A 13049-nucleotide genomic window follows, 5' to 3' on the forward strand; every position below is an offset into this window, starting at 1 on the left:
AACAAGCTGGATAGTGTATTTGGCAATATACACACAGAGCACAACATCATGGCGCAGTTCTACACGGCCAAGCAAGGGGACAATGAGACTGTAGCTGAATGGTCCTGCCGTCTGGAGGATATTCTCAGCCAAGGAGTTATCCTTGGTAAGGTTCAACCTAGTGACACGGAACAGATTCTTCGGGATACCTTGTGGACTGGCCTAACCAGCCATAAAGCAGACCAGGATGAGCCGTATGAGAACTTCCTCAGGTACCTCCGCCAAGTTGAAGATGACCTGCTGCAGAGGAAATCAATCAAGAAGACTTGCACCATCAACAAGACCACTGTTATCCCAGACAACTCGGAACTCAAGGAGATCAAAGGCCTGCTGAAATCCATGTCTGCAGAGATAGCGACTCTCAAGGCACAAGTAGGTAGGACTGACAGGCCAGGATGCACCCCAAATCAGGAATTGCCATCTTCAGGTCAAGGTCAAGGTCACGGTCAACAATGGCAGATGCCCCCTAGGCAATGGACAGCCTCCAAGGACAAGAGGACGTCAACCCTTTGGACGGCACCCGACTGGCCGTGGGACACCAACCTGGTTCCAGGGACCACAGGCCTTTGAAGACATCCCAAAATGCTACAGATGTGGGCAGCCTGGACATATACAGAGGGGATGCAGAGCAATCATAGACGGAGACCCTTTAAACTACCACAGGCCTATGGGAAGGGGCGGACCATGGGCCTAAGAAGCGTCAACAACCAGCAGATAACAGCCAATTTAGTGGGAGACCCAACAGAGAGTAATATTACCATCAATGGAGTCAAGTGTGTCTGTCAAGAACTATTCCCATTATAAACAGTGTGTCTGTCAAGAACTATTCCCGCTATAAACAGTGTGTCTGTCAAGAAGTATTCCCACTATAAACAGTGTGTCTGTCAAGAAGTACTCCCGCTATAAACAGTGTGTCTGTCAAGAACTATTCCCACTATAAACAGTGTGTCTGTCAAGAACTATTCCCGCTATAAACAGTGTGTCTGTCAAGAAGTACTCCCGCTATAAACAGTGTGTCTGTCAAGAAGTATATCCACTATAAACAGTGTGCCTGTCAAGAAGTACTCCCACTATAAACAGTGTGTCTGTCAAGAAGTATTTCCACTATAAACAGTGTGTCTGTCAAGAAATACTCCCGCTATAAACAGTGTGTCTGTCAAGAAGTATTTCCACTATAAACAGTGTGCCTGTCAAGAAGTACTCCCACTATAAACAGTGTGTCTGTCAAGAACTATTCCCACTATAAACAGTGTGTCTGTCAAGAAGTACTCCTGCTATAAGCAGTGTGTCTGTCAAGAACTATTCCCACTATAAACAGTGTGTCTGTCAAGAACTATTCCCACTATAAACAGTGTGTCTGTCAAGAACTATTCCCACTATAAACTGAGTCTGTCAAAGAGTACTCCCGCTATAAACAGTGTGTCTGTCAAGAAGTACTGCAGCACCTTAGACGACTGGGCCACCGGTGCCCCCCCCACAGAGTGTCTGTCAAGAAGTATCCCCACTATAAACAGAGTGTCTGTCAAGAAGTATTCCCACTATAAACAGAGTGTCTGCCAAGAAGTATTCCCACTATAAACAGAGTGTCTGCCAAGAAGTATTCCCACTAGAAACAGTGTGTCTGTCAAGAACTATTCCCACTATAAACAGTGTGTCTGTCAAGAAGTATTTCTCATATAAACAGTGTGTCTGTCAAGAAGTATTCCAACTATAAACAGAGTGAGTGAAAGTATTCCCAGTAAAAAACAGTGAGTGAAAGAATTCCCACTATAAACAGAGTGAGTGAAAGCATTCCCAGTATAAACAGAGTGAGTCAAAGTATTCCCAGTATAAACAGAGTGCGTCAAAGTATTCCCAGTATAAACAGAGTGAGTCAAAGTATTCCCACTATAAACAGAGTGTCTGCCAAGAAGTATTCCCACTATAAACAGAGTGTCTGCCAAGAAGTATTCCCACTAGAAACAGTGTGTCTGTCAAGAACTATTCCCACTATAAACAGTGTGTCTGTCAAGAAGTATTTCTCATATAAACAGTGTGTCTGTCAAGAAGTATTCCAACTATAAACAGAGTGAGTGAAAGTATTCCCAGTATAAACAGAGTGAGTCAAAGTATTCCCAGTATAAACAGAGTGAGTCAAAGCATTCCCGCTATAAACAGAGTGAGTGAAAGTATTCCCGCTATAAACAGAATTTATTGTGTTCACTATGTTCCTCCTCCATCATCTGTCAATGACGTCATTATTTTGGTTAACATGAATTTAACCAGATGATGATTAATATACAAGTCGTTTATCATTTGTTACAGTAGGCAGTTCACACAATGCAGAAGTTGAGGATGAAAGTTGGTGTGTCCATGTCAGAACTCTAATGTAAAGATTAGAGGCGAATCAGTACCAAAATGTTAAAATGTAAAGATCCTAAGGGTGTTGGTACCCCCACTTCAATACTTTGGCAGAGAACAGCAAGAACCAAAATCAATATGATAAAGTTAACGGGAAAAACATTAATATACATGCAGTTGAACCATTTACTTTTCAACTTAGGCGAGGAATGTTTACTCACTTATCAAATCATTTCCAATTTGCTTTGTGGGTGATATGGCAGAGGTATCGACTTCTTTAAGGAGAGCGTTGTCAAAGGCCAAGGACACTGCTCGGAAGAAGAAGTCTCGCACATTCTCACCTGGAACATGATTGGCACGACTCAACTAACACCTAAATGTACTGGCAGAAATAATAAACAAATAAGTTTTGATTAAATATAGTTAATATGGAACAAAGAGTATCAGTATTAACACAGGGTGACAAAGAGTATCAATATCAACACAGGGTGACACAGAGTATCAATATTAACACAGGGTGACACACCGTATCAATATTTATACAGGGTGAGAGAGTGTATCAATATTAACACAGGGTGACAAAGAGTATCAATATTAACACAGGGTGACACACCGTATCAATATTAACACAGGGTGACACACCGTATCAATATTAACACAGGGTGACACAGAGTATCAATATTAACACAGGGTGACACAGAGTATCAATATTAACACAGGGCGACACAGTATCAATATTAACAGGGTGACACACCACATCAATATTAATACAGGATGACACAGAGTATCAATATTGACACAGGTTGAGAGAGGGTATCAATATTAACACAAGGTGACACAGAGTATCAATATTAACACAGGGTGAGAGAGTGTATCAACATTAACACAGGTCGACACAGAGTATCAATATTAACACAGGGTGACACAGAGTATCATTATTAACACAGGGTGACACACCACATCAATATTAATACAGGATGACACAGAGTATCAATATTGACACAGGTTGAGAGAGGGTATCAATATTAACACAAGGTGACACAGAGTATCAATATTAACACAGGGTGAGAGAGTGTATCAATATTAACACAGGCTGACAAAGAGTATCAATATTAACATAGGGTGACACAGCGTATCAATATTAACACAGGGTGAGAGAGTGTATCAATATAAACACAGGCTGACAATGAGTATCAATATAAACACAGGGTGACACAGAGTATCAATATTAACACAGGGTGACACAGAGTATCCATATTAACAGAGGGTGACACAGTATCAATATTAACACAGGGTGACACACCACATCAATATTAATACAGGGTGAGATAGTGTATCAATATTAACACAGGGTGACAAAGAGTATCAATATTAACACAGGGTGACACAGCGTATAAATATCAACACAGGGTGACAAAGATTATCAATATTAACAAAGGGTGGCACAGTATATCAATATTAACACAGGGTGACACAGAGTATCAATATTAACACAGGGTGACAAAGATTATCAATATTAACACAGGGTGACACAGAGTATCAATATTAACACCGGGTGACAAAGATTATCAATATTAACACAGGGTGACACAGAGTATCAATATTAACACAGGGCGACACAGTATCAATATTAACAGGGTGACACACCACATCAATATTAACACAGGGTGACACAGAGTATCAATATTAACACAGGGTGAGAGAGTGTAAAAATATAAACACAGGGTGACACAGAATATCAATATTAACACAGGGTGAGAGAGTGTATCAACATTAACACAGGGTGACACAGAGTATCAATATTAACACAGGGTGACACAGAGTATCAATATTAACACCGGCCGACACACCGTATCAATATTAATACAGGGTGAGAGAGTGTATCAATATTAACACAGGCTGACAATGAGTATCAATATTAACATAGGGTGACACAGCGTATCAATGTTAACACAGGGTGAGAGAGTGTATCAATATAAACACAGGGTGACACAGAGTATCAATATTAACACAGGGTGACACAGAGTATCAATATTAACAGAGGGTGACACAGTATCAATATTAACACAGGGTGACACACCGCATCAATATTAATACAGGGTGAGATAGTGTATCAATATTAATACAGGGTGACACAGAGTATCAATATTAACACAGGGTGACACAGAGTATCAATATTAACACCGGCCGACACACCGTATCAATATTAATACAGGGTGAGAGAGTGTATCAATATTAACACAGGCTGACAATGAGTATCAATATTAACATAGGGTGACACAGCGTATCAATGTTAACACAGGGTGAGAGAGTGTATCAATATAAACACAGGGTGACACAGAGTATCAATATTAACACAGGGTGACACAGAGTATCAATATTAACAGAGGGTGACACAGTATCAATATTAACACAGGGTGACACACCGCATCAATATTAATACAGGGTGAGATAGTGTATCAATATTAATACAGGGTGAGATAGTGTATCAATATTAATACAGGGTGAGAGAGTGTATCAATATAAAGACAGGGTGACACAGAGTATCAATATTAACACAGGGTGACAAAGAATATCAATATTAACACAGGGAGACACAGTGTATCGATATTAATACAGGGTGAGATAGTGTATCTATATTTATACAGGGTGAGAGAGTGTATCAATATAGACACAGGGTGACACAGAGTATCAATATTAACACAGGGTGACAAAGAATATCAATATTAACACAGGGAGACACAGTGTATCGATATTAATACAGGGTGAGATAGTGTATCTATATTTATACAGGGTGAGATAGTGTATCAATATAAAGACAGGGTGACACAGAGTATCAATATTAACACAGGGAGACACAGTGTATCGATATTAACACAAGGTGACACAGTATCAATATTAACACAGGGTGACAAAGAGTATCAAAATTCACACAGGGTGACAAAGAGTATCAATATTAACACAGGGTGACAAAGAGTATTAATATTAACACAGGCTGACACAGTGTATCAATATTAACACAGGGTTACAAAGATCATCAATATTAACACAGGGTGACACAGAGTATCAATATTAACACAGGGTGACAGTATCAATATCAACACAGGGTGACAAAGAGTATCAATATTAACACAGAGTGACACAGAGTATCAATATAAACACCATCTTCCTGAGGCAAGAGATTTAACTGACTTTAAAAGTCCAGTTTCCACCCTTGCCGAACTAGGCTTGAATTCCTGGGCTCGATCGTAGCGCCACCAGTGGTTATTATGAGTTATGTCCCTTCTGAGCCTCTCCTATGGACCAATCCGATTCCACTGCTTGCATTTTCTTCAAACAAAATGGCAGCGCCCAGTCAAGACGATATGATCGATAATCAAGATCTACATTGTGATAAAACAGGTCTAACATCGCGAAGTGCATCAAATCACGCGAGCACCTTGATTAAAAACATGAAAAGGTTTGGAAAAAATCTATTGACGAGTTGTTGGTGTACATGCTTTGCAAATCCTACAATTGACCGAAATCTCCATGACAGTTTACAAACCGTATTTCGATTTCGTTTTTTTGAGATTTTGATTGGACTATGCATAGACTCGTTAGTCCAGCCAAAGTGTAACTCCATAATACCAGCCTCGTTCGGGTGGAACAGAATGGGTGGAAACTAGACTTTTATAGTCAATTAACTCTCTTGCCTCGGGAAGATGTATAAACACAGGGTGACAAAGATTATCAATATTAACACAGGGTGACACAGTGTATCGATATTAACACAGGGTGGCACAGTATATCAATATTTACACAGGGTGACACAGTGTATCGATATTAGTACAGGGTGACACAGTATGTCAATATTAACACAGGGTGACACAGTGTATCGATATTAGTACAGGGTGACACAGTATGTCAATATTTACACAGGGTGACACAGTGTATCGATATTAACACAGGATGACACAGAGTATCAATATTAACACAGGGTGACACAGTGTATTGATATTAACACAGGATGACACAGTGTATTGATATTAACACAGGGTGACACAGTGTATTGATATTAACACAGGGTGACACGGTGTACTGATATTAACACAGGGTGACACAGTGTATTGATATTAACACAGGGTGACACAGTGTATTGATATTAACACAGGGTGACACAGTGTATTGATATTAACACAGGGTGACACGGTGTACTGATATTAACACAGGGTGACACAGTGTATTGATAATAACACAGGGTGACACAGTGTATTGATATTAACACAGGGTGACACAGAGTATCAATATTAACACAGGGTGACACGGTGTACTGATATTAACACAGGATGACACAGTGTATTGATATTAACACAGGGTGACACGGTGTACTGATATTAACACAGGGTGACACAGTGTATTGATATTAACACAGGGTGACACAGCGTATTGATATTAACACAGGGTGAAACAGTGTATTGATATTAACACAGGGTGACACAGTGTATTGATATGTACACAGGGTGACACGGTGTACTGATATTAACACAGGGTGACACGGTGTACTGATATTAACACAGGGTGACACAGTGTATTGATATTAACACAGGGTGACACAGTGTATTGATATTAACACAGGTTGACACAGTGTATTGATATTAACACAGGGTGACACAGTGTATTGATATTAACACAGGGTGACACAGTGTATTGATATTAACACAGGGTGACACAGTGTATTGATATTAACACAAGTCAACACAGTGTATTGATATTAACACAGGGCAACACACTGTATTGATATTAACACAGGGCAACACAGTGTATTGATATTAACACAGGGCAACACAGTGTATTGATATTAACACATTATACAAATAAGTGGCATTTTGGTAATGGTAATTTGATGATTTGAAGTATTTTGTTGAAACTGAACCACACATTGTGGAATAGACTATGACCAGAGATGACTGGATAACACCTCTGAGGTGAATGAGATGAAATATTGTCAAGTGTTCACCACATTGTTATGTCATTATTATATCTGGGACTTAAATTGAATATTTCCAACTTTCCTGTTTTTCCACAAACCACCTTTTCACCCACTATTTCCTCCTGTATAAGTGGAGATAAAACATGGTGATGATCACATAGAACCAATGTTAGTTTGTTGGAACAGTGCATATCTGGTATTTCAACAAGAATAGGTCATCTCAGTTCACTGGTAATAATGTTACCTGTCTTGGAGGACACAGCCCAAAACTCAGCACCTAACTGATTGGCCAGTGCCATAGCGCGGAACTCGACATCGATGTACCCAGCCGGAGACTGAAAAGTAAGACAGGGAGTTAAATCGGAACTCCACCTGTAGTATTAGTATTACTTGCTATCACAGAGTTGATATTTATCATTGTGGGTCAGAATGGGGTCCTAATTCGCCATGATGGTCATAACAGACGACAAATGAGGGCTGTTGGATGCAGTGTTTTGACCTGCTGACAAGGATAACCATGATAACAATGGTATTGTTGACTGCGGTGTAAACCGTTACTGACTCAAAAACACCTTACTGCTTAGTCAAACATATTCCCTAACTGGAGGAGTTCATATAGCCTTCACTGCCATTGTCTCCAAGCTGCCCACAGTTTAACAGTCCATGTATTTCCAGCATGTTCAGGCTCGCTCTCAGTACAGCCCAATGAGAGATACACAAGGATTTTGACATAATGAGTCTTACAGACTGTAGCTATCATTTGCAATACCTTGTGTTAGCCTTTTCAAGGTTGCATGATTAGAAAACACCCCGACTGTCACTTACCCTATCTGGAAAGTGATGTTCTGGTTGTTGGAAGAAAAGATCGTTCTTACGTGACCTGTAATGGGATGTCCTCAGATCTTTGCTTCACGGTAGTGGGAACTAGGATCTAATCTTAATGAGATTGGTCCAGTCTGAACACAATACCTGACTTCCTACCTTGATGAACTTCTTAAGATCCATCAATGATCCAAATATCAGGATTTTGCCAGTAAAGGTGCAAAAGGAACTAGCACTGAATGCTGACCTTGACCTTTGACTAATCTTAACGCAAACGCTTTCAAAGCAGGGCCCCATGCTAGAGAAGGTGTATACCAAATTTGATAATATATGCATCAATAATTTTAGAGGAAGTGAAACCATCATCTACATTCCTACAATTTAACATTAGGACCCGACCCCTAGAATCTCTTCCCTTACTAAGACCACTGCGTACCATCAGATCTTTCTTTGTTCCAACAAGACATTTGATGGGGTCCGCTGCATTCTCACATGCTTCGTCCATCCACTTGGGAACACTCCGTAATGATGCCTCGTCAGACAGGTCAAAAGCAACCATCACAACTGTAAACACAGAAATAATACAGCCTCAGTTTGTACTTCAAAGTATCATCTAGCTGCAACCTGACTTTTCTCTTAGAGATGTCAGTATTGAGGATTGACTAGTTCGATTTTGTGAACAGTCAATCAAGAGTGAGCAAGGCATTGACATAGAGCCCTAACAAGATAAAAATATACTGTAACTATGGTAATATCCATCTTTTTCATCCTCCACAGTACCAGTATCAGAAGAGATTAAATCTTACTGAACCATGACTCAATACACCAATCTAGAGAGAGTTATCAATGAGCATATAACTAGGACATTTTCTACCTCTTCAAAACACAAAGGCACTCACAAAATGTAAGGCTGTGTCTCATAAACAGTAACTTAATATTTCTCAGGCATATTTTCTTTTGAAAGTGATGTTGGAAGGAGGATTTAAAGTAAATAAATTAATAAACATATATATAAATAATAAATTTAAAATTGCACAAAGTTGCACCACTTTAAAACATGTGCATAGGGCCCTTTCAATTCTATTTAAGAACATATATTTGATTTCCTGGGTTGTGTTCAGCGTTTCTGTCATCTGTCATGTAGTGTAGGCAGTTGGGGTTTAGCCACTACCAAAGATCAAACAATCTGGCCTGACTTTATTTCAGTTGAAAAAATGAAGTTGAAATGCCTCATTTATTTTGTTTTGATTAATCTTTTCCTATCTCACACTACGCATATCTTCCTTCTTCTTTCATTCCTTGTATGGAAACATCGTAAAATAAAGTTTACAGCTTCTAAAACCACTTTGCCCAAACACCCCTCGCATCACCATAGTCCCCGACCAAACAAAGAAAGTCATGCAGCACAATCATGTGACACCCTCTTGGAGCTGTCCATCTTCCCGAGGCACGAGAGTTAACTGACTATAAAAGTTCAGTTTCCACTCTTGCCTAACTAGGCTGGTATTATGGAGTTACATTTTGGCTGGACTAACGAGTCTATGCATAGTCAAATCAAAATCGCACAATGAAATTGAAATACAGTTTGTAAACTGTCATGCAGACCTTGGTCGATTGCAGGATTTGCAAAGCATGTGCACCACCAACTTGGTGTCAACAGATAATTTCGAATCTTTTTATGTTTTTAATCACGGAGCTCACATGATTTGATGCAATTCGCGATGTAAGATCCGTCTTATCACAATATAGACCTTGATTATCGATCAGATAGTCTTGACTGGGCGCTGCCATTTTGTTTGAAGCTAACGCAAGTGATACGAGGGGTTGGAATCTGATTGGTCCATAGGAGAGGCATAGGAGGGACAGAACTCATAATAGCCACAGGTGGCGCTACGATCGAGCCCAGGAATTCCAGCCTAGTTCATCAAGGTGAGTGAGCAAGTGAGTTGGGTTTAACGCCGCTTTTAACATTATTCCAGTTATATCACGGCGTGTCAGCTTAATGTGTGAGGAAAGCCCGAAGTGATGCAGTTCTCAGACCTTTACCACTCGGTGAAACCCACGAGCACGGGTATGGTGCTGACATACCTAGAAACATAATCGGGGCGAACCAGGATTCGAACCCACGATCATAGGTTTCTGGCATGCCCAAGGGACGTAGTTCATCAAGGGTGGAAATTGGACTTTTAACGTCAGATAACTCACTTGTATCGGGAAGATGGGAGCTGACAGGCTAGTGTAACTGTGATGCGAGGATGATCAGATGGGTATATAACATGTGAGCTAGGATAAGAATATAAATATAATTTTTAAACTTATCCTATCCTACACGATGCATTTTATCCCATGTTTGGATGGTGGGTCGCAGATACTGAAGCCTGTAAGATATACACGAGGAAGCTGATGCAAAACATGCTTCAACCACAAGATTGTCACACAATAGCGTCTGAAAGACATGGAAGGAATGTCATAAGTGAAATGACCGCTTTTGCTGCTTACTAGGACACAACACTATGAAATCGGGTATAACATTCATTATGTGTCTTCACGTATGACATCGTTTTAAGAATGACTGCATAGCTTTGAAGTATTCAACCACAACTTATAACCAATTAGGAAGGGTTCTCCAGTCCATTAGTTCCACAAGAGGAGCCGACAGTATGTCTGATGGTAATCTCAAGATGAGCCAGTTCCCGGTCTTCAATGATGGATGTATTAGAATAGCACTTGGGATTGAGAGTCGAAACAGTCCCGTCTAACTTCGGAGTAGCTTGTCCTTTTGACGACGGAAAGCTGAAAAGGCCTGATCCAACTTCTTAGGCAGGTCTGTCATAGTCTGCCTTTGGGGCAGCGTAATGGACGAAGCAGTGCTGGACGACATCACAAAACCTGTAAGTAGATCATCACTGGAAGCTCAGGAAGATTGAGCATGTCAGCAATACAGGGTCAACCCTTGTGTATATGCCAGTTGATGAAAGAGGTGAAGCTTGACTGTCTGGTGTAGTTTCCGGGGGGGGGGGGGTCACGGTACGGTACCGGCGACAGGGAATGCGATCTGCTGGATGATCTGGCCTGTACTCCTAGCTGCCGGGGAACTAGAACATGTACGAGAGGAAGGTCGATGCCGATCTTCTTGTTTATCCTCATGTCGATTTTGAGGATATGCATATCAATAGTAATCTGGCATCTATCAGTAGTCCAAGAAAGGATGGTATCGATGGTCCCCGTAACGATCATGAGAGGCAAACGGCTGGTACAGCATATGATGATATTGCTGTGATGGAGAGGTGTATCTATCCCAATCATGACCTGTCGTATCTATACCTACTAGAAAAGGGACGATGGGAGCGTCGATGAGGGTCGGAGTCAGATGATTGCGACTGGGTGTAGGTGTAGCATTGATCTGTAGAGTGACGACACTCATGAGTCAGAATATTCCTCATTGGTGCAATGTCAATCTCCCTTAGACTTCTGCTTAGTATAATGTCAAACCATGGAAGATTGATGCTGGGAATGTCGACTCTTGGAAGATCAATCCTGCGAATGTTGACACTTGGAAGATCGTTCCTGCGAATGTCAACCCTTGGAAGATCGATCCTCTCAATGTCGACCCTTGTGTTGCTTTCCAAGATGTCGTTCCTTGTAAAGTCGCTCCTTGGACCGGTGATTTTTCCCCTGACGCTCTCTGCTCCTCCTTATTTCAGTAGTTGATGTGGAAGTTGTCCGAGAAGTGTCGATTGTAGCTGTGGTCGACAGAACTTGTGGAACCTGGGGAGAGGAGGTAGAACATGGCGGGACAACATCTCTAGGTTTAACTGTGTTAACAGGAGAAGGCGCCTTTCAGGTGATGGTCGGAGAATGCCACATGCACCAGAAGGTAGGTGGCAGTGGTGGTTTGATAGTGGATTTGACGATGGAATGGACCAAAGCGTTGGTAGTAACGCTCTTAGGCTTCTTGGTAGCAGACGGCCCATGTTTAACATCCTATGATTGTGGTAAATGATAAGTAAAGCTTTATTTAGGTTTAACTCTGATTAACGTTACATTTTCACATTTATGCAGGTAATTCATAAAGGCTGATAGGTGAGAACATTCAGAACACCAAAGACCAGGCTTACAAACACCACATCAGTCACAGCTTAGTAAAATCTAAATATTTTTTACATTTGTATACTTATCCTGCATTACTCCGTATTACTCCGTATTGCATTTACTGCTATGTTTGACAGAGAGACGAACTGTGTGAGATCCAGCTGCTGAAGAAAGTTGTCCCAACCAGCCCAGGAGGCAGCGCCCTCTCACAGTCGGCACGTGACCCGGAAGTCATGACGTCACACAAAAAGACATAACTGCTTTAAACATAACATCTGAAACTTCGTGGGGAGGTAGCGTAGCGAAAGGGAGGGCACTTAGACTTCGTAATGCAGGATAAGTATACAAATGTAAAAAATATTTAGATTTTACTAATTTTTTTAACTTATCCTGCATTACTCCGTATTGCATCTTTATCAGACGGCTTGGCCGGTGGGCATACCTGCAGATGTGAACCATATTAAACCCTCGTCAAGGTCCGATGAATCCGCACCGCATACAAGTGATGACCGGAACATCTACGACCATTCCTGTCTTCAGGAAACAAGAGTCGATGCAAAAACGAAACGCCCGAATAGGTAACCGAAATACAATGAGGCGTGTAGCCAAAATATATAACTTACCGAAGAGCGAAAGCGAAACGCAGTAGAACCCTCTAATCTGAGGTGATAAACACCAGAGAGTTCGACGGGCCCCGCTCGTGGAATCGAAGAATCAGCGGCGTCGGCGGCAAAATCTACGACCAATCCCAAGAGCGAATGCGAAACGCAGGAGAGCCCTCTAA

At 41.0% G+C, this 13049-nt stretch overlaps 1 protein-coding gene across 3 annotated transcripts in view; it reads right to left on the reverse strand.

Annotated features, from left to right (window-relative positions):
- The window catches only part of LOC124147740 (ras-related protein Rab-34-like), a 34904-nt gene that overhangs the window by 11388 nt on the left and 10467 nt on the right, over positions 1 to 13049 (reverse strand). For all 3 annotated transcript variants that reach the window (XM_046518491.2, XM_046518492.2, XM_046518490.2), the window contains 3 exons: positions 8610 to 8737; positions 7596 to 7686; positions 2601 to 2720 (listed from right to left, as the gene is read on the reverse strand). In XM_046518491.2, coding sequence (XP_046374447.1) covers positions 2601 to 2720; positions 7596 to 7686; positions 8610 to 8737 — 339 coding nt within the window. The remainder of the gene's footprint in view (positions 1 to 2600; positions 2721 to 7595; positions 7687 to 8609; positions 8738 to 13049) is intronic.

Source organism: Haliotis rufescens, unplaced genomic scaffold, assembly GCF_023055435.1.
Source record: "Haliotis rufescens isolate VD_foot unplaced genomic scaffold, xgHalRufe1.0.p SCAF_36, whole genome shotgun sequence".
NCBI lineage: Eukaryota > Metazoa > Mollusca > Gastropoda > Lepetellida > Haliotidae > Haliotis > Haliotis rufescens.